This window comes from Ornithodoros turicata, chromosome 5 (assembly GCF_037126465.1).
Source record: "Ornithodoros turicata isolate Travis chromosome 5, ASM3712646v1, whole genome shotgun sequence".
Lineage (NCBI taxonomy): Eukaryota > Metazoa > Arthropoda > Arachnida > Ixodida > Argasidae > Ornithodoros > Ornithodoros turicata.
This window is the reverse complement of record NC_088205.1, coordinates 32,542,742-32,566,120: the sequence shown is the minus strand read 5'-3', so window position 1 is coordinate 32,566,120 and position 23,379 is coordinate 32,542,742. Positions and strand designations below refer to the sequence as shown.

Sequence of the window (23,379 nt, the reverse complement as noted above, 5' to 3'; positions counted from 1 at the left end):
CGCGTTTGAGCCAATTATGGGTGTTGCCAGTGGCCCTCGTGTTGACGTCATTTTGATGGTGGGCCGGGGTGGATATTCCATATAAACGTATGTTTTCCCGGTTTGACGCTAGGCGTGCTGCACTCGGATGAAGTCGAATGTTTAAAATTCGAGTTTAGAGAAACCGTGGGGTTTTAATGCATGAATTTTCGCATGGAGAGTCCTTGTTGGGCGCTTTATCGACAGCAAGTACGAAAGAGCTCCCACCGTTTCTGGTCAGAGTCCCTTTAAGTACGGGTACGGGTTTCGAGTAGTAGCTGCATTGTTTTCGGGTTTGTTTGCCCAGCGTAGGGCCGACATTGGCCCGTCGTTATTATGCCGAACTCTCGATAGCACGCGCGCAACACGTCGCACAACGTTCTCGGCCCAACGTCGTTCACCAACCACCACAGTGAGCGACATCAGACCGACATTGGTCCAAGGTGCAGTGGCCGACTTAGTCGCTTGCCGACCAAAAACCGACCACTGGCCGATGGTCGGCAGTCGGCAATTACCACTTGGGGTGATACCAGCCGGAGGCGCCGTACGCTTCAGCTTGACCGTCGATGGGAAACGCATCGGAAATCTCCTTGCGGCTCCCTTCCCAGTATTTGGAATCCTCAAACTGCATCGCAGATAGACTACGTTCAGGAGATTTTATTGCTCATTTCACCCCAAAAGGTCACTGGTTAAAACCACGCTCGGCACAGGTGACTGATATTTTTGCATTGTTCTTGTTTAGTTTTTGCATTGTGGTTTAACTGTGTGTAAGACACTCAGTTGCTTTGGGTGATTCCAAGTCACAGTCTAAGTCTGCTGTTCATTAGTTCTGTACAAAGTTTTTTTAACACAGACATATTTCTGTTCATTGCGAGGATGTAGTTCTCGCGAATTTTGCGATCATCATTTCTTTCTCGAAATTAAAATCCTGCGAAATCTTGCGATGACGATAACATGTGAACAAGAAACAGTTCTTATATAGATGCAGTTTTGGATGTTGCAAACGGAGTGCTCTGCAAGCTGGACAGATGGATTCATCACATTTGTTTACGCAAGTAAAACAAAGGAAGTCATCTTTCGCCCAAAAAGTTAACTGGTGAACGTAAATACGAGCTTATTGTAATCCAACTATTCTATCCGTAAAGTGCCTTTTTCATATTATTTTTCATAAACAATTACTTTGGGATGAGCATGCTGATTGTATTGAAAATAAACTCTGCAAAGCTGTAGGCATGACTGCTAGGTGCAGATATGTGTTTCCCTTTAAAATTAAGTTTATTGTTGTATAACCCTCTTTTTATGCCTCGCTGACAGTATTGCCATTTAATTTGAGGAACTACTTCAAAGGAAAATTTAAACAGACTTGTAGTATTGCAGAAAAAAAAATCACTCGAATTATAGCTAATATTGGTTACCGTGACTCTACTGAAAAGTACTTTAAGATGTTTAACATTTTAAACGTGCTCAATTTGTATGAATACTGGCTAGTCTGTTTCAATAGAAGAATGTCTAATGTCCAATTCTTATTACGTTACAATTAAAAGAAATTACCCATAACTTTCGTAAAACAAAACTTTGGGATGTCCCTCTCGTAAGAACGAATTATAGGCAGCAGTCTCTGTCACATAATGTGCCAATCATTTTAAATCGCTGTCTCGAAAATCAGGTTGAAATCAATCCAAAACAATTTTTCAGTTTGCACACTCCTCTTGCCTGTTAGTATTCATTTTATATATTTGTTCAATGTATTGTTAGTATTTGTATTATATATCTGTTCAATGTACTGTATACGTGAGGGGCTAGGGCTGAGGGGCTGGGAGCCTTTTTTCCCCAACTCCTCATCTGTTCTAGATGGAATAAAGGATTCACGTATGCGTTGCAAAGAACGGATGTCAGAAAACTGAGTGGGGTATATTGTTGTCTTGTCATTAGTTTTACACACTTGGCAACTCTCACAACTCATTCTACACTCATTTCGGCATTCTACGTTTCATTTCCAGCTCTCCGACGCACGACCGAAGCTCATTGTCATGCTCATAATGGAAGGGTTTATCTGTTCAACCATAGAAAACATTTCTCACGCAACTCAAGTCTCGCAAAATATTATTAACATTATCATGTGAAGGCACCACTTTCTTAGATCGATGGTAAGACGTTTGCTTTCGAAAGCAACGGACGAAAGTTCGTTTTCCTCTTGGAAAAGGAAACTTCTCGACGCTCGACAGAATTGTGATTTGAAGAGGATACATTACGCTTTTGTAAATGGATGGTGGTACGCACTGGAACACGTGCGCATCTTCACAAGGGCAAACGAGAGTAAAGCCGTCCTCACCCTCATCTCACGGACGTTGAGGTACTCGGAGCTGTTCCGAGGCGGAGAGGGGACACCTGACAGCAGGTCCCCAGAGACGATAAGGTTGGGCAATAAAGCGATAGAATTTGCATTTTATACAACTTTTCTTGTTTACTTGTCACAATTTCACTTCTTTTAAATGCGATAGCATTTCTGTAACGCGCTTCTGAATCCTCGATGAAGCCACGTCGCGTCAGTTTGAGAGAGAGGGGCATTGGAGAGGGGCATTTTCACTTTCGAGCGCATACTCTTCCCCTGTACATCGCTCCACCTGGTCTGAGAAGAAACCGGCGGGCGCGCTCGCTGCTTGGCTCAGGCACAGTGCAGTGTTGCCAACTACAGTAAAATTACCATACATCTAGATAGTTTCGAGCTCACCCAGGCGAGAAAAAAAAACAATTTGTCCAGAACATGTGGAATTTCACTCAAGTACCACTTACACAGATAATTCAATGAGTTGGATTGAAGTACGGAACACTCGTTGCATGGTCTAGCATGTTTTTCCCTTGTCGACAGGATTCTGCCTCGCTACAGATGCTGCTGAAAGCGGCACAGATAAACAAGTATTGGGTAATTGAATCCTACACGGAGAGACCTCTTCAGTAATACAAGCGAGTCACATTGTACAGACGGTATGGGAGTAAGGACCTTGCACAGGAACAAAGACCTGGAATGAGGTCAATTTACTATGCTGGAGAGCAGAGAGCGAGGCGAGTTTGCGCCCAGGGCAGGGTAAACGTGAAGCGCCCCCCCCCCCCCCTCCCTCACTCCCGTCAGAAGCTCTGTAAACAAGAAAGCGCTTATTGGCACTGCCGAGATCGTAAATTCAAATTCTCTTAGTTCCCGCTTTATACTGCCCAACCGACCTCCCAGTGCCTGCCGTACGATGCCATCTCTGGGGAGTGCGCCTGGTGCGGCTGCCCCTCTCACCCCCCATTGCTACGGTTCTGCTGGAGTGTAATTACCTCAATAAAATATTCAAAACAAGGCATGGACATATGGATTGTGGCTTGTAATCCAATACCACATATGATTTCTCAAAATACCATAGGTGTCTCCATCTTTTGCGTTTCTTTTTTTTTTCTTTTTTTTTTTGTTGTTGTTCTTTTGGTGCTTCTTTCATCTGTGTGTTTTTTTTTCCTTCACCTTCCTTCTTGTGGCGTAGCGCAGCGCAGCGCAGCCAGTGGAGGAGAGCTCAATTGTTGTACTTGCACATAACTTTAACTTCATTTTCATATCTCACATCTAATGTTTCGCGTGTAATGGGGTAGTGTATTGCTCTCCAGTAGTGAATCAGCACAGGTCATAGTCATGATTTATTTGGTGTTGGTGGTGGTTCTTTTGGATCTGCAATGTGTGGCAACCATGGGGCTTCGTGGGTCGCTAGCCTCCGTCATAGTAGACATTCTCCACCAAGTTCAGCGTCTACATGATGAAGGTCATCATATATCCCTGCAGTGGATTCCTGGTCACTGCAGTCTAAGAAGCAATGAGGAGGCTGACAGAGTGGCGGCGGCTGCCCGTGGGTCTCCGACATCCGTGCGCATTGTGCTGTCGAGAGGTGACAGAAGGACCCTACTAACTGCGTGGTTTCAACCCTTTGCTCTGCAGCAATGGCGCCGGGACGTCGCGGTTCAATCTCTCATGTATTCGGTAGACCCAAATTTGTCGTTTTCTTTCCCTGCCGGTCTATTACGCCATTTTACCTTCCTCATGTGTAGACTCCATCTCAATGTGGCTTTCACCCCGCAGTTCAAGTGCATGATCAAATGCTGTGACACAAGCTTCTGTTCCACCGGCGGTGTCGTGGCGACCATGCACCCAGCACATTCTTATGGAATGTGCACTCTACTGCCCGCAAGTGCGGATACTGTGTGATGAACATGCCCATATCAGCAAGAGACTGCTCAATTTAGTTGCAGTCATTGGCCCCTATGAAGATCCTGTGCTCCATCGTCGAGTTTTTCACCTGTTCATGGACTTCCTGTCGTCCACTGGATTGCTCCATACGCTTTAGTTCTTTCTTGTATTTTCATCCTTCCTTCATCATCTTCACATAATGTTCCAAGTGCAATGGGGTAGGGCACCGCACCACTGCGGTGAAACACCCCATCTCATCGTCATCATTTATTATTGTTGTTGGTTCTGATCAAACTGCATCGTCCTAACCTGCCTCTCACTTGTAATCGCTTTCGTTTGGTCGTTTTTCTGAAACGGGTACGCGTACAATTGAATGATGGCAGAAAAGGCACCACCATCAGTGGGATTCGAACCCACACCTTTTGATTGCCGGTCACAGTTGCCGTTCAGAGAGTGAATTCTTTTACTTGGAACTTTCCTGAAGAACTTTGAAATGCGAAACATTTGTGCAACAAAACAAATTACGCGTTATTTGCGCGTATCAAAATATGAACACCGCATATGTAAATTTTACACCTAATAGATTTTCCTGCTATTGTTGTGCAATATCTTTTCTGGACAGTGCCTTCTGAAGGGTGGCTTCACGTTCATCGTTCCCCAGGACGGCTCTTTATGTTCTGGAGGAAATTAAAATATCGCAAAGAGGGCAAACGAGAAAAAGTCGTCAATGAATAACGTAAGCTCATGTACATACACTCTTAGAAGACAGGGGTAAAATGGGGCGTAATTGCAGCGTCTACCCCCTAGACCGCAACTACTCCCCATTTTAGTCCCCTTAGCCAAACATTTACTCCCCAGGACTTCAAGTAGTCACTGAACTTCGCAAATGGTCCCCTGAATGCAACATTCTCGTAAAAACGTGCTTTTTGTGAATGTGATGGAATAACACTATATAACGTACAGCTAACTTAGCAATTTTCTACCCACACAGAGGAAAAAAATAGTGAGCGGCTCTTTCTTGGCACATATTGCGTCCTATGCATGCCGCAAGATTTTATATCACTCGATATATCACGGTTGACGGTTTAATTCGAAGTATTTTCATTCATGCCCACGAACTATGTACCTGGTAGTGTTCGAACAGAGGCTGAGATGTAGTCCCCACTGTGTTATATTCATTTAGTCTCACGCAGTTACTCCCGAAATGGACTTATTTTTGTAGCAGAGCATTAGTCCCCACAATGACTAAAATTACTCTCGTTTTTTTCTTAGAGTGTAACCCCTACACATCTATTATTTTTGCATCCGTTATCGTCAGCTCTATATACTACTCAAGAAAGAATCGGCGGTTATTCGTGTAGCCCAATCTAGTGCTAATGTGGGTCGGATGTGAGCGCTCGCTGACTATTGTAATAAAGTTCGTGGGCGCAACTTCTCACTTGAAACTAGTTCTCTGGTCTTGTTACGCTCTCCTCTTTTGATCCAAATAGAATGACAGGACCATATTGTGAATTGTGCAGATATTTTAACGCGTATCATTAATCGTGTCGTGATACGTATCACGACACGTATCTAGAGATCACGGTCCGGAAGGATGGAAGGATGCGGTGCGGAAGGATGAAGGAACAACATCTCCCTAGATATAGTTAGGGAGTAACTTTTCCGGGTTAAACCCGATTTCTCCCCGAATTCCAGTCACTATGAAATCCTCAAGTGACGTTTCTACTGAAGACGAACAAAGGTCGCCACGTGTAACACATGTAAGAATGGGTCACTTACGTTCCCAGCAATACACCCATATGTGTCAACACTGTCTACACCTTCGAGGATTACTGCTGGAAGGTTACGATTCCGCAAAAAAAAAAAAGAAGAAAAAACAGAAAAGAGATATTAGGAAAGGACTTAATAGGCAAGAAGGGAAACAAAAACACCCGATAACACCCAAAGGCACAATTATCGCGCGATTTCTCCCAGAATTACATATTTAAAAATAGCGCCCGATTTTTACCCCCGGAATCTGAGAAAGGCATTTAAACATCTGCCCTTACGGTTACGATTATACGACCTGTATTACCCTTATAAAAAATAAAAGCTAGGTTCTGTAGAAATTATATATAAAACTGCGGACAAGGTAGTTTAAAAATCTCGTCATTTCAGATGTATACAACTTTTATCTACTTTTAATGTAGTTCCTTTCAATAATTGGGCACTTCTTCGTATAGAAAGTGGATAGAGAAAAATTGACAGAGATTGTAAACAGGGCAGACACAAAAGCTACAGGAATTCTATACAGCGTTTATCTAATCCTAATCCATTTCTAATGAATATTTGGAGACCAGTTTCTTTAGAAACTGTATACAGGAAAATAGATACACGTCGTAAACAATATGAATAGAGTCTCATTTCATTTTCGATACAGCTTAGAGCTTCGATAACTCGTTGGCTACGCATGGTTTGCAACCTAGCTGATGCAATAGCTCGATAATTTTATTTTATACTTGAAATACCAGGAATATTCTATTTATTTCCCCGCAACATCAGAAAAGTGCTTTCCCACTCCAAATCGCAAAAAAAAAAAATACACACAAATAGGAGAGAAATATTTGCACACGCACAAACATGTAGACGTGTTTGCAGAGGAACAGATACTAGTACAGCACCCAACGAAATAGCTTGGCCATATGTGGAGCCGTCTTCGCTTGAGATGCGACCGCACGGGTGAGGACAGCACGCATAGATTGTTATTTCGGGAGCCACCAAAAATATTTCCTCCAACTGGTTAATATATTACTGCATTGAGGACTGTGTTTGTTACTTAAATAAATCTGGAACTATACCAACACAATCTTCACACCAAATTAATGTGGTGCTGCACGTTGCGCATGTATGGAGCCCCGTATTCTACAATTAGATGCCACGATCTGTGCCTTACACCAGGGTGTCGAACCGAACCCGAACCCGAACCGAAAACCGTACCCGAACCGTTATTTTTGCCGGAACCGAACCCTAACCCGAACCGAAATTTTCGGAACACTGCTGAACCCGAACCGGAGCAGAACCATAAAAAATAATAGCGGTAACCGGTTCGCAACAAAACGGTTCGGACATAGAAGTCAGCACAAGAGTTCCTCTCTATCCCCGAACGAAGACACAATGGTATCATCGTCACGCGCCTATATCATGAATTTCAGAAATTTTCACATAGCAGTCAGACGACGACGTATAGTAAGTATACTTTCAGCATCTTTTTAACATGTTGAAGCTCAGGTGTCCTTGTGAGCGCCCAGGCTGGCGCCCCACGAACGCGGTGATGCGGCGTCTACTCTTCAGAGACGAGGTGCCACGCGGACGAATGCAACAGGAATGGAGTAGGCCAGTTATGTAGCTCTACACGACGAATATGTGATCAAATAAGCGCCCAAGATTTCTTTTTACACGTGAGCAGTAAAAATTAAACAAGTCAGAAACATGAGAAGTGGAAAAGGAGCGTACGCAGAACGGTGCCTGTTTGATTGGTCGTGGTTTGAAAAGTAAATGTGGTTCTGCTTATTGGTAGTGCAGTTGTGTCGTGATACATTGCCTTGGTGAGGTGGATTAACTAGTACACTGCTGTGAGCTCGGACAGAGTAAGGCTGGCAGGCTTATTTGCGACATGCTTCAGTACGGTTTCAGATCGATTCACGCTACGAAGGCAGTGTGTCGGCAAGTACTGTCGTCTATCTTACGCTGTCCATCTTATTAGCCTTCCTTTAAGTTTATCTTGCTGGCACTGTGCGTGTGAAAAAGAGATTTTGGGAACAGAAAGTAGCGGGACAACACCGCTTCATCAGCGTGGACTCTATTTGCAATAAGTGTTCATCCATTTCTTATTTCTCTCGCTAAAGAGCTACCTCACCGCTAAAGACGTCAATGCAGACAACAGCAGTAAGCTATTAGTCACGCATTTCCTGATAAAAGCAGTTTTATGGAACATAGAAAACGGAAGCGTTGAACCGGTTCGCGAACCGGTTCGGGGCTGGGAACCGGTTCGGTTTTTGGCGTGGCCGAACCGGAACTGAACCGGAACGAAATCAAAACAACGCGAACCCGAACCCGAACCGAACCCGTATTTTTTGCGGTTCGACACCCTGCCTTACACATTGTTTAAACGGGGTATATACAGCTGAAATAGGTACAAAAATGGTACTTCAGACCTGGTTTACCTATTTTTATACATATACTTCCTCTGACAGTGTAGAAGCAGCAGCGTGTCAAGTGGAATATTAAAAAGTAAACAATAAATGTTCGCGTTGCCTGAAGTGATAAGCCACAATATTGCTATTAACATTTCTATCCATGTTCATACATGCACAAATAATATGTATAACTTGTTCTTCAAATGTGCACACAAAAAAAGTACCACATGACCATAAATAGGAACTTCCGTGCCTCGCTATACAGACTGTATAGAAAGTCTATACACTCTAGTTCCTGAATCCTGTATAGAGAGTGTGTAGGGTTTACCAGTTAAAAACCCTATATAGCTTCTATTTATTTCCTATGCACAAGATTGACACTAGACACAATAGATAGATTATCTATAGGTCCTGTATATAAATTAGAAAATCAATCTCATCAGTGTATATACACTTTCCTTCCTTTATACGCGCTACTCGGTGCCTACTCAGTACTAATGCGCTCTACAAAGGGTGAAAACTGCATATTTGTGACAATGAGGACATTACGGCACATTTGAGGACATGATTTCTTTCCACAAAATATTTAAGAAGTACACAGACTGACGTGACATATACCTGTCTGTGTACTTTTTAAATAAACATTTTGTGCAAAAGAGTCATGCACTCAAATGTGCAATGATGTTCTCAGGAGGTAATTAAATGTAATTAAAGGTATTTAACATCCATCAAAGGGGAATTGAGAGTAATTAAAGCAAATAAACGCAATTCAACAGAATTATATGATATTCAAGATTACTTCAGGTAACGTGCTGTTACCTTCGGTAATGGCACCCAGGGTAATTGAAGGTAACTGAGGCTAAGTAAATGTTAATCAAATTAACTTATATATCGTAATTGAAAATGTCAAACCTGAAGCCAATTGGCTTCAGGTTCGACATTTTCAATTACGATATGGAACGGTTAGACAGGAAATGGAGAACCGGAAGTCGAGCTGGACCGGAAGTGGATACTGGAAGTCATGTATAGACGGAACGTGGACAACCGGAAGCCGGGTTTCGACAAGAAATGGACAATCGGAAGTTTGGTTTAGACCGAAAGTGGATACCCGGAAGTCAAGTATGGACCGGAAGAGGCGCTTAACGCCAAAGCATTTCTCTCGCATTTACCGCTAAAGCGCCACTTTTTTTTTTCTTTCGATGAGGTGCCTGCTAATCTTACTATATCATTTAAGTTGATAGCCCAAACGCGCCATGCCAGCACCGGACAGCTGCTTGCATGGCTCTCATCAGCACTGTACGGCAGGCACGTTTGAGTGAAACCGTGATCTCTCATATATATGGAATACATATGCATAAAGTTAATATCATCACTTTTATTCCATAAACAATAGTAACTAATAATATCAGTTAATTGCAATTAATAATTCTGATATTCAATTGATATTATGATATATTCCTAATAATGATTAATAAATGTATAATTCTGCTCATTACAATTAATAATTATTCTATTTAATTATTAGTTAAGTAATTACCAATATTACGTCACATGCATGAAGTCATATTGGACCCTGGCCCAAAACGAAGACTTATTGATGAACTTGCTTATATGTATACAGAACAGATTGAGAATGGAAAGAATTACGTTCGCGATTTTTGTATAGAAAATCTATAGAATATGATAGATAAAGTACCTGTCCACTCTCAATGAGCTTTCTATCTAGGGTATTGGAACTGGATAGAGGAGATAGATTGTTCATTGGAATTGTATAGAGAGTGGAAACCCATTTTCATCATCCTTTAATAATCCACAAGTGTGACCTCTGAGATGACCATGAGCAGAGTTCCACTACGACACCGTCATGTCATAAAGCGTGTGTGCGACCACTTACTCTTGGCTTTGTATAGTCTTTTCATAAGCCACGTAGTTGCTTGGAACATGGCCCGTTTCTTGAGTCGTCAGGTGCTTCGCGAACCACCAGTCTGGGTCTCTAGACAAATGAAAATACAAGGGTTCTGTCAATTACGACGCCTTGCTCCTGTAAATGCATCGAGGGCATGAAGCACACTTTTATCCTTGAAAGGTGCAGTAAAAGACCCCCTCAACTGATGTTAGGCTTCTTGCTTCAGCGGAATGCACAAATAACACTTAGATACGCTTAGATATATCATAAATGTCGCTGCACTGTTGACAGATGGTGATTAAAGAATTTAGAGCAGAGTGTCCACCGAGTGTATTTTATTTTATTGTCCCTCACGTAGCGTGACAATGAGAGTTTTGTGATATGTGAAATGCGTCGTGAGAGTTGACACTTCTTGCACCAATGTTAGATTCTCGAAGACCAGGTCGATGCACGAATTGTAGTTGATGGTGGGTTCTGTCAGTTTGTTGCGCAGATACAGTGCCATCTGGTTTGCGAGCTCGGTTGGGAAGGTGGTCTTATTAGCATCCACATTGAAATCACCCAGCAGAATAATTGATTTGTGTCGACGTACTGTGAGTGCGAAAATTATGAAATTCAGATCCTGTTCTTTGGAGGCAGTTTGTTGTGCAGACGACGTCTTAGGACGTCCAATCCTGGCTAGATAATTTCGGCGCCTAGACAACACCACAAATAGAAGAAGAGAGAGAGACCACACAACAAAGTGGAGAGCAGAGAGTTCGCGGGCGCAGAGAGTTCGGGGGCGGGAGAGGAGGAGGGTTTTGTGTCAACGCTGATGCGGACGCGTGAAGGCGAAGTGTGGCATTACCAGCTGCCGCTGTAAAAAAACGAGCATTCTTGTACAGCAGGGTCACAAACACGTGGCCCGCAATCAATTATTCCGCGGTCCGAGGCTCTTTGACCCCCAAACAGAACCTCGAATAAATTAACCAAGAATTAGGAATGAAATGGGATTTTCAGGTACTGTTTCCACCCTCGCCCGACATAACGCTGTTCCTGTCCATGTTATGCAGGTCGTACGTATATATGAATACTTTCCGCTCATGAACCTCAACGGTCACAGCATTCTGATTTTGAACAGCAACTACGAATGACCATGTTGGTAAATATAGGCCGGCGCTTACAAGCTTATTGAAGATCCGGCCGCGAAATTAAAGAAACAATGATGTGTTTCATTTTTTTTCTCTCTCTCTAAATACTTCACGGGCTTTGCACAGGGCTTTCAGTGGCGAATATCTCGACCTGACTAGAGATGCGAAGGCCCGAAAAAAAAAAAAACAGGAGATATTGGGAAAAAAAGTTTTTTTCGGGTTTTTTTCCTCGTCTCAGGAAAAATTGCCCAAAATTTCCAGGCGACAAAATTTAAAAATGTTAATTTTCGTGCCTTCGATGCGTTCCAACCCGCCAACAGTGCCTTAGGTGCCTCTAATCCGCCAACAACCACCAACTTAGAGGGCAGTCTGGCTGCTCCAAGCGATCGCCATCGCGTTCACATAATGTCGGAGTTCTGGTCGGAGTGGACGGGTTGTTCCAATTACCTATCGCTGAGTAGACAGCAGTCTCATGGGATGCTCTGTTCTGCATTTATGCCTAGAGGGTGAGCACTACTAAAGTTTCTAGCTGGGCCATTCCAGCCAAAACCAGTGTGAGGTGTAACTCGACCCGCTTCGATTTTGCTGAAAAAAATTGTATGCATTCCTTTAGGGGTGTGTATGTACATTCTAAGAAAAAAATGAGTACTTTTACTCCTTTTGGAGAGTAATTGCATTGCCACAAAAAATAGTCCCTTTCGGGAGTAAATGCACGGGAGTAAATGAATGTCGCAGAGTGAAGACCGCATTTCACGCGCTGTTGTAAGAGTCCCAGGTACATAATTGGTGCGCATGCATGAAAATACTTTGAAGCAAACCGTCAACCGTGATATATCGAGTGATATAAAATCTTGCGCCATACTAGGGCACAATTTGCGAAGAAAAATGCGCTAACTGTTTCTTAATCTGTGTGGTTGGAAAATTGCTACGTTGTCTGAGTTATACAGCCTTATGTCGTTCAACTTGACCCTGGGCACATATTTACGTAGATTGTTGCATTCAGGAGACCATTCGCGAAGTTAGAGACAATTTGCAGTCCCGGGGAGTAAATGTCGGGACTAAATGTTGGGTTAGGGGACTAAAATGGGGAGCAATTGCAGACTAGGGGAGTACAATTACTCCCAGTTTTACTCCTTTTTTTTAGAGTAGGATATAAACTTTTTTTCTCAAGATTTTGTTTTCTTGAGCATTGAGGGCGCCTCGAACTTGGCCAAAACATGAAAAAGTGTTGTCCGTTCCACGCGTCCTTCTGACACATACAGACGACATTTATGCGCTTTCTTTGCCTGGTGTGAAAGGTACTGTAAAGCAGCACCGATCAAATGTCATTTAGTGTGGCTATTCGATAGTCCAAGCCACCAGGACAAAAACTGTGCAAGTTTCATTCCAATCAACGGCGCAGTTAATTAGAAAATTACAATTAAAGATTACGGGCAACACTGTACTAGGTATTCGAAATGAATCCGTACTTCTGACACATACGGCGGCAACCACATTGCATGCGTATAACACTGGGCCCGACATAACAATCCACCACAATCCACCATAAAATCCGCCCCTGCAATCCACACAACGATCCACATCTGAGGAAAAACGGATAAGCGAACTGAAATGAAATGCTGAGCCGTTGAAAGAAATGTGTCAGACGTTCAAGAAGCCAGACAGCGTCGGGACTTGTTTGTTCACAGAGGTTCACAGAGAGAGTTTGTTCGTTCGAAAGAGGCCGCGAACAAAAGGAGCGCGCAGGCGCAGCAGAGAAGTATAGGGAGAGCCCCCATCGAACAGCGGCCAGCACTGGGTTACTTCCCAAAAACAGGGGTTAACAGGTTAAACTGTTAACAGGGGTTTCTGAATGCATAGGTAAACAGGAAAACTAATAATATGGTTACTAAAATATCGAAATTCCGATGTCATAGTGTGTAATACCAATTTTCAATGTTGCCCGCTGTACAGGGGGTTGTTTGACACCAGGCGTCGCACCGCTCCACTACGCCGCATCTTTCATGGCAAATTAAAAATATTTATAGCGCGTTGTCGGTCGTGTGGTTCCGCATATAGTATGTAGAAGGAACGAAGGCTCTAGTCACATCACCGGCATATCATTCTTGTCTACTGCTTTACAGTACCTTTAAAGGAGAGGGGTCGATCTACCTTACCGAAGTCCATATGGAACGAGAAGGAATCTGGTGACGTGGTGAGAGTTTAAGAACGGAGCGCGTTTGGGGCCAAGTTTAGGATTAATTTTTAGCAAGTTAGCAATTTCGCAGGATCCCGAGATTATTTATGCTCATTAACTACTGTATGGAGATTAGCTTCACGTAAAAATATGACGCTGATCTATATTCATTGTTTAACTAAGCGACCGTGAATATCCACAATTCGCAAAAAAATGACACGTTTCAGATAGTATTTTCACATACCTGAGGTCGTCTAGGAAGTGAATCAAATCGTGCCATTTGTAGAACAAATCGTCTCCTGTAACATATTCAAAATTTACGGGTGTATTTTCCTAAAACGAGAAAAAACATTTTTTTCCCTCCCCATACTCCGCTGCAGCTCATTCGTTAGTTGAGGTCGTCTAGGAAGTAAAAAGTGATAACTTTGTGACCCTCTTTTGTGAAAAGGGACCCACTCCTTTATCATTTTGAAAACCTACAGATGTATTTCTTCTTACTCGAGAAGACGAGGTTCGTCAGCGCACTTGCATCACGTCTGTAAGGTACCATTATCACCCTTCGGACGAATTTCGCCTTCTGCTGTTCTGCCAAGTTCTACCAACTTAACACTCACAGTCGCTGCTTCGTAACAGATTCGTCGTCATTTATGATTGTTTTCACATACCTGAAGTCGTCTGGGAAGTGAAAAAATCACACCATTTCAAGAACAGACCATCTCCTATAACCAGACTTGTGCGTAACGCGTTACTAGTAATTGCGTTACTTGTAATCAATTACTCTTTTGAGTAATTTTTCGAGTAATCAGTTACTGTTATGAGTAATCGATTACTCAGTAATTGATTAGTTTTCCGGCAGAGATTAACCTATCTTTCAGATGCTCCGCCTCAAGTCAAGCCCCTCATGCCGTCAGCCTTTGTTGGGCCGTTGTATTATAGCAAGCGGAGATCATTGTGTTAACGTTCTGGAATTTCAGGGTCGCTGTCCCTATTCGCTTCCTACACCAGTGTGGTGGTACCTGAAGCTTTGGAGGTTTAGTGAGTCATGGGGAAGTTCCACGCAATGCTCTTCCACAATCGGGTCAAAGTCTTCACGGGCGATGGACGTACAGATCTACTTGTCCTACACGTTTTTGTGTTTCGTGTTATTTCAGCTGTTACGCTGTTGAATTTCTTTCTCTTTTTTTTTCCGAGGCACACAAAGACGGGCATAATTTGCCTGAATGCAGAGTAACGACCGGAGTAACGCGTTACTTTTCTACTCGTTACTCAATTACATTTGGAGTCGAGCAATTGGTAACGGTAATGGATTACTTTTTCCGTGGAAGTAACGGTGACGGTAATCAATTACTTTTTTCGAGTAACGGCCACATGTCTGCCTATAACACATTAAAAATCTGCTGGCTTATTTATTCTTAAATGGGAAAAAACTTCGTCAACGCATTTGCATCCGCTCTGTGAGGTCCCATTATCATCATTTTTCTTCCACTGTTTGCTGTGGATCTTACTGCGCCAGCTGACCATAGCTATTGACTCACAGCACGTCAGAACGCGACGTAACAGTCTTTGGAAACCATTTGTTGTGGTCTCGCGCGCACTTCTCTCACAACAGAAAGTAAAAGAAGGAAGAAGAAAAATTATCTGTACGTGGAATGTCTTTGTTTCACTGGAAGTAGACGTTTTTGCTGCATATGCCTGAACAGAAGATATAGGCTCTAAGTAACAGTACCTCCTGGTGTCATGGATGGAGCATGGATGCCTCATTGTGCTCAACGTTCAGCAATTTCTTCTCCAACCGTACGGCCTCGGCGTTGAGTCACAATGCATGCTTTTTTTCACCCAGAGGAAGAGGTGTGCAGGAACAGCAGCAATTGTAATTTCTTTTTTTCTATTGCGATGTGCCATCAGGGAAGTAGTACATTTCTCGTGCATTGTTCAGTAAACAAGTGGCGAATGGTGTGTACCGTAACATTGTCATGAATCATGAGTCAGACAACCAGAAACGACGACGAAGCTGCTACGAAGAGGCGGCTGTGAGCACTCGCGGTAGAACTAACAGTAGAACACGAATTCCCTTCAAAGGGTGATAATGGTACCTTACAGATGGGATATGAATGCGCTGACGACTTTTTTTTTTCTCGCTTATGAAAAAATACACATGTAGACTTTCAAAATGTTATGAGAGAGGGTGTTTTCCACAAAGGCACATTTATTTGACTTCCTAGAAGACCTCAACTAACAAATAAGCTGCAGCGGAGTATGGTGAGGGAAAAAAAACTTTTTTCTCGTTTAAGGAAAAATACACCTGTAGATTTTCAATATGTTACAGGAGACGACTTGTTCTACAAATGGCACGATTTGTTTCACTTCCTAGACGACCTCAGGTATGTGAAAATATTGTCTGAAAAGTCTCATTTTTTACGAATGCTCGATATTCTCGATTGCTTAGTTAAGCAATGAACACAGGTCAGCTTCAAATTTTCATGTGAAGCGAATCTCCATACAGTAGTTTATGAACATAAATAATCTCGGGCTCCTGAGAAAATCGTAACTTGCCAAAAATTTATCGTAAACTTGGCCATAAACGCGCTTCGTTCTTGAGCTCTTACGACGTCACCGGATTTATTCTCGTTCCATATGCTCTTTGGGAAGCTAGATGGGCCCTTCCCCTCTAGCACCAGACAAAGAAAGCGCAGAAATGTCGTCTGTATTTGTCAGAAGGATGCGCGGAACGGACAACATTTTTTCATGTTTGGGCCAAGTTCGAGGCGTCCCCAATGCTCAAGAAAGCAAAATCTCGAGAAAATAAGTTTATGACCTACATACACACCCATAAAGGAACGCATACAATTTTTTTCAGCGAAATCTAAGAGGATCGAGCTATACCTCTGGCTGGTTTCGGCTGGAATGGCCCAGCTAATTGTATGCTGTGACTTAGCTGGCAATGCTTCGACTCAGCAGTAACCGCGTTTGTTTCATTTTTTCCGATTTTTCGGAAAAAAACCCCGAAAATAACGTTTTTTTTTTTTTTTCGAGCGATCCAAAATTTCCGGAAATTTTGCATCTCTAGACCTGACCGGAGGACATCACACTCTACGTGGCCTTCTGACGCCACCCACTCATACGCTGCCTACCTGTGCACTGCTGATGACGTCCCAATAAGGCCGAAACCGCTGTCCAGTGCTGGTATGACGACGTTTGAGTACTTGTACATATTCTTGGTGCACTCAAAGAGCTTAGGCTACTATTCTTCCCTATATAGTTACGTAGAAGGTATTTTAACTTTTGAAGTGTCAAAATGTCATATTAATGTAGCAAACATGAAGCATCTAGTGTGATAAACATTAGCTTGCTATTCTCCCTGTGCTCTTTATACATATTTCTTTTTTCAAGTTGGAGCTCTAAGCAATGGCTACAAACGAATGCGTAAATAGGGGGTAATTTCAGTGCTCCTGAATATATTCATCATCGTCGATCTGTGAAGAAGTGCGCATTTTTCTCCAACTTTTCATTTTCTGATGCTCAACTTGGGGAGGCACCTTACTTATTATCTTGGTGTATCAGGTGGGGTTTGCTAGTAATAAGTTATAGGCACGCTGTCAGGATACACATGAAATGCACCCCTCCTGTTCTGTCCTTATAGTATATATTAGATCCCTATATTAGATCCCCTAGCTATGGTGTAGCGTTCCACTCCTAGAGTGGAAAACCTCCCCACTTCATCGTCAGCGAGTATATGTATAATTCGTAATTCGTTAATTGTATAATCGTCAGAGTATATGATATGTCATGTTGTCATAAATAAATATGTATAATTGTTGTTATGTAGGCTTTTTGGCAGCGGTATAGGAAAACAATGCTAATATAAATGCAAGGAGTTTGGCTAATAAATTCACAGAATTTCATACCTTTCTGATTACGCACTCGCCACATGTGGGTTTTGTTACCGAGACATGATTGCATACCGAAATCTGTCATTTAGAGGTCATTCCTCCTGGTTATATTATTCAACATAGAGACCGCGGTCCAAAAGGCGGTGGTGTAGCGATAGTCAGTGGCAATGAAGTACCCCTCACGTTGGTGTAAAAAGAGTGCAATTTTAACTTGTAAAAGTAGAACCGATGACGAGATATATATCCTGTGTGTCATCTATCGCCCCCCAAATTCCTCAAAAGATTTTTTCGAGGATCTTAGGTCACACATATCAATGTTTAAGAAACCAAAGTCGCAGCAGGCGACTGCTTGCACATAGCAGGCGACTTTAATTTCCCGGGAATCAATTGGGACGCACTGAGTGCAGAAATAAGTGATTAATACTGTGAATTATTGATTGATATGTCGTTTGAGTGTAACCTGAGACAGGTTGTTGTTACTAACGCGTGTTCAAGGGGACAGCACCTCTATATTAGGCGTAGTGTTTTTTAAAAATGATAAACGATTGTGAATGTGACGTTGTCGATGGTTTGTCAGACCATTTCGCTGTTGTTGTGACAATTCCGATGAAAGTTCAGATAAAGTTCATCCCTCAAAGTATCAGATAAGAAAAGTGTACAACTTCGATACCGCTGACGACACGAGTGTCCTCGATTTCCTGGAAGATAGATACGACAACTTTGAAAGATGTGCGTTGCGTGAGTCAAGTTGTGTTGATGACCTGTGACTTCGTTTTAAAACACTTGCTCATGAAAGTAGCCCAGGTTGGGACGAGGTTTGTCCCAATCAAGTTTAGAAAGGTGAACATTACAAACCCTTGGAGAACACGGGAGATTATACAGTCTAAGAGACGTCTTCAAAGGATACGCTCTCGTCGATGGCTACCGGCATGAAATAAACTCGCGTATGAGACTGCAAAAGCTAATTTTAAGAATAACAACAAATACAGTGATGATGATAAATGGGGAAAATCGACACCTGGGTTGTTGCCCACTACCCCAATCCTGACGGGACTGCATGAGATGTAAAATGACAATGAGGAGACGAGGGGGAGAGAGGGTAGCAAGGCCGCACATAAGGACAATAAAGAACATATAGGAGACCGGAGCCTTGGAGAAAATCCAGGAAAATCTGCAGGGCACGACGGTGTTGCAGGATGTCGGTCCAGGGCCCAAGGACTGTCGCCAAAGTGAACGGAGCGGCAGTGTGGCTTCAGTCGGTTTCGCAACCCTTCGTTGAACCCTGAGGACACAGTCCACGATCACGACACAGTCTACGATCACGTGCTGGACATCTGATAGCACGGCGTACCTGGTGTCACATAACATGGTGTCAGAATGACCAAGCCTGTATTTAAAGGGTGGGGTGAAGGCGACACCGAGGCGGAGCTTGTGTATAATGGACGAAAAGTTGCGAGGCAGCGGATTGGGCAAGTTCAGGGATAAATCGGGACCCATTCTCTCATGGTGGTCCTTGATGGGACATCTTGACATCATTGTAGATGGGACAGAGGCTTTACCATATCGGCAAGGTAGCTTTTTCTATCCCATTTGGAGAGGATAATAGGTATCGTTGATAGGGACCCATACGCCGCTGCGGCAGCCCTGTCCTGTTCTTCATTCCAGTAGATGCCATAATGTCCCGGAATCCAGTGCAGGGATACTTTGTTACCACTATTCGTCTGTAGACGGCTCATTTCCTGGAGGATGGATGTAACAACCGGAGCCAAGCACCCACGAAACCCCATATGGGCAATACATTGCAGGGCAGCTTTGGAATCACAGTATACCACCCACTTACGGCTATGAGTGGGTGGGACATTTCTGAGGAATAGTAAGATGACATGTAGTTCTGCAGACGTGGAGGATGTGCGATGCGATAATCGGTACCCACGAGTCGCCGAGTCATCCGGAATGGTAAAAGCAGCTGTCGAGCATTGCGATCTGGCAGATCCATCCGTGAACACAGCCGTGTGTTCAGGATATCTGGTCTGCATCATGCACATCGTTAATTGTTTCAAAACTGGAGTTGCTGTCTAATTGTTCCGGCCTTTCAGCCCAGGAATGGAAAAAGAGACGCAGGGGTGCGGAACGTCTACTGAGGTGTCTCAGGCACGATGCGGCTGGGAACAAAGGTAGGAAGCGAGGGCGTCAGTCTATCCATGCACTTAGAGATGTTGCTCCGCTTCCGTCGACGGACCTTCGAGGGGTGACGATGATGGTGAGCAACCAAGCGTAAGTAGTGACATACAGTTTCTTTGAGCCGTAAAACCTCTGGAGTCTCATGGGCCTCCGCGAATACCATTCGGGTTTCCGCCGCGCGCTGGACTTCAAGGCAGATACGCAGGCTTCTGGCTAACAGGGCACAGATTCGCTGCTCAGATGTTCGTGAGATCCCGTGTAGCACCTGTAAACTGTACAGGAGGGTTCCACGGACCAATGCAGAATGGATGGTTAGGAGAGCCCTCTGGTCAATTCCCCGTGTAGCCCCAGCGAAGTGCCGGAAGACGTTCAATCAGCGCTGCGCCTTCGTCTCTAGATATCTGATATGGGCTGCCCATGAGAAGGAATCTATGACACCTGACTTGTCGTAAAGTGATATTGCCAACTGACAGTGGGAAAGTGCGCATACGCTTCCGAGTGAATGGGAGCACTACAGACTTTTCAGCCGAGATGTCCATTCCAGCATTCAAGAAGTACCTGCTGATCTCATCGAACGACTGTTGGAGACGCTGCTGAATGGTGGGCCTGGATTTCCCAGTGGCCCATACGTATACCTCGTCAGCATAGATGGAGATCCCTACCTTGCGATGAACACAACGCTTGAGGCCCGCCATAACCAGGTTGAATATGATCGCACTTAAAACGCTTCCTTGCGCAACGCCCTGGTTAAGCATGGTTCTGTGTGTGTCGCCATCCTGAGTGCGGACAAAGGCTATGGCGCAGGAAATCAGACAACCGTATAAAGGCTCTTCGGGATACCGATGCACAAAGCAATGTCTGAAACACATAGACATGGCTGACCGTATCATAAGCTCGTTTAACATCAAGGAACACAGCTTCGATTATCTGCTTTCTTCTTGCTTCTTCAACGGCAGTCACAAGGTCCATGATGGAGTCTATGAAGCTACGGTACCGACGAAAAGCCGCCATTTCTTCCAGGGAAAACATGGTGACTCTCGAGCCACCACTCCAGCCTGTCCGCTCCAGAACTTTACCTAGGCATCTTCTTAGGCTAACAGGCCGAAATGAAGAAGGATGCGACGGACGCTTCCCGGGCTTTAACAACGGGACCACTTCAGCTTCCTTCCAGCTGGCTGGTACCTGGCCTGTTTCCCATGACTTGTTATATATATATGCAACAAGGTATGAAGACTTTCGTTGGTTGCGAAGTGTTGTATACGTGGTAGCATCCGCGCTAGGGGACGACTTCGCACGCGAGAAACGAAGCGAAGTTTTAAGCTCTGCCAAGGAAAAATCCTTATCGAGTTCTGCGTTTAACACCGGAACTATCTGTTCAATGTCTTCTCTAAGTTTAGGGATGGACGCCTGGACCCCGCAGTTGCAGGGTCCCCAAGTTGGGGATCCCGCAGCTGCAGATGCAGCACCACAGTTCCACGGAAATCTATGCCTGCCTCCACCTCAGACTTGCGAAGGGTCAAAGCGAGCGATCCCAGTGGGTTGGTGGGCGGAAGACCGTCCCCTAGGCTACGTGCCACTCTCCAAACCCTGGCCGGTTTACTGAAGGGCGACAGGGTTGCGCGAAACTGTTGCCAGCGCTGACGATACAATGCTTTAAGTTGCTTCTGCACGAGGTTAGCCGAGCGTCGTGCTGCAGCGATATCGGTGAGTAGACCCGTGCGTCGTGCCTTGCGCACAGCTCTTCTTCGGCATGCGCGAAGCTGTCCCAACTTTAAGGCTTGAGCCAGCATGTCCCGGCACGACCTTGACAGTTTTAGACGAATTACGAAGAGAAGTTGCCATGACCTTCACGAACTGCACTGCGGGCATTTCCGCGTGCGAAGTTAACTTGCAGTGGTCACGAAATGCACACCAGTTAGTTAATTTGACGAATCTTCTGTTACGTTGAGGGGCATGTCGACGATAAGACACAAATACTGGAAGGTGATCACTCCCTCTTCCATCAACATCCGTAGCCCATGACAGCTGACTGAAGATTTCTTTGGAACAAATACAGATGCCAATGACATCCGTGCTGAAATCTCTGCGTAAAAATGTGGGGACCCATCATTGAGAAGACGTACATCGAGTTTGTCCAAGGTGTCGAACCATATTCTACCTTTGGCGTCAGTGCTCATGCTTCTTCACAGGAAGTGGTGAGCATTGATGTCCCCCACAAAGATGAACGGAGGGGGCAAGTCGCCTAAAAGCAGCTTAACCTCTCTCTTTGTTAGCAACACCATAAAACTTACTACGGAGAGCAGCGTATTAGGAAACTGCGCCTTACACATAACATAGTCAACACCAATGCCAGCCGGTCCGCGCTGCACAGCGTACGTTAGGTCACTGCGCAAACACAGTATTGTTCGGGAAGAATTAACACCGCCAGATCTGATAATGTGATATCCACTGAGCCGAAAATCATCTTTGACATAGGCTTCACAGATGGCCAATATAGGGATCTGGTACTTAAGCAAGAACAATTTGAGGTCGGGAAGCTTATTCCGTAGACCACGCGCATTCCAGTGCAGCGAAGTGGCGTTTTTATACCAACGATCCATGAGCAAATGCTATCAACTGCTCTGTTGCAAGGAGTTACTTGACTGCTGGAATGCCTGATGCACCAGGGAAGGATTGCACAATGGCTTTGAGCGCTGCGAAAACCAGTGGGCACAAGAGAGGCAAGGTCACTTGTGGGAATGTGAGACTCTGGCTGCGACCGATGCGGCAGAGATGATCTTGGTTGGTTTGGTTTGGTTTGGTTTTAAAGAAACAATAAAATGTAGATTTTGGCTTCACTAATGTGAGGCCCGCAACTCCACATCACTTGCACCAGTTACTTTGGTGGAAAACTCCTTGAATGACGATGCCAATGAAGGTGAGCAGGAAGATGGCGATGATGATGATGATGATGATGATGATGATTAGTGGTGAGGGTGGGGGTGATTGCGACAGAAAGAAAGTTCACACACACTGAGATGTCATAGAACGCGCAAACACGCAACACGCAAACAGTCGAACAGCAAAACCCACAAAACACACAAAACACACATAGGCTCAAAACTTGTTGTCTGCATCAATGTCCCGCAAAAATTTCACTATGGCGGAGAACGCCCTGTGTCTGACACTGTGATTCCAGGGCCCAAGTACTTTTGAAACGCTGAGCGGACGGCCGTCCACTGCTGCCAGCTCGGACTGTAGAAGACGACGAGCTTCAGTGTATCGTACGCAGGACATCAAAATGTGCTCTACATCTTCCACAACACCGCACATGGAGCAGTTTGGGGAGGCTGCTTTTTCGATCATGTGTAGAAAGCTACGGCTGTATGGGACTTTCAGACGAAACCGGTGGATTAGGGTCTCCATGAACCGAGGAAGCGAGGGTGGGACCACGAACGAAAAGTCTGGGTCTATGTTGGTCAGTGGCGGCCTTCCAGAATTACTGTGCCACAGGTCCCTGCTTAGTCTCTTCGTCAAAGCAGACAACATTAAGCGGGTGGCAGAGGGAGTAAAATACACCTTACGAACCAGACCGGACTGATGTGCCCGGGAAGCCGCTGCATCCGCCGCGTCATTCCCAGGTATGCAGGAATGGCCAGGGATCCACTGAAGGGTGATGTCGTGTCCTTGTACTACACACGCGTTGTAAGT

At 44.4% G+C, this 23,379-nt stretch overlaps 1 protein-coding gene across 4 annotated transcripts in view; it reads right to left on the bottom strand.

The window, feature by feature from the left end:
* The window catches only part of LOC135394316 (tyrosine-protein kinase Fyn-like), a 204,460-nt gene that overhangs the window by 78,455 nt on the left and 102,626 nt on the right, over nucleotides 1–23,379 (bottom strand). For 2 of the 4 annotated variants that reach the window (XM_064625007.1, XM_064625006.1), the window contains exon 4: nucleotides 10,301–10,399. The exons of 1 other annotated variant lie outside the window; for it this stretch is intronic. In XM_064625007.1, the coding sequence (XP_064481077.1) occupies nucleotides 10,301–10,399 (99 nt within the window). Of the gene's footprint in view, nucleotides 1–10,300; nucleotides 10,400–13,862; nucleotides 13,918–23,379 lie in introns of all 4 variants that reach the window. One more of the 4 variants, XM_064625009.1, reaches the window with a different exon arrangement.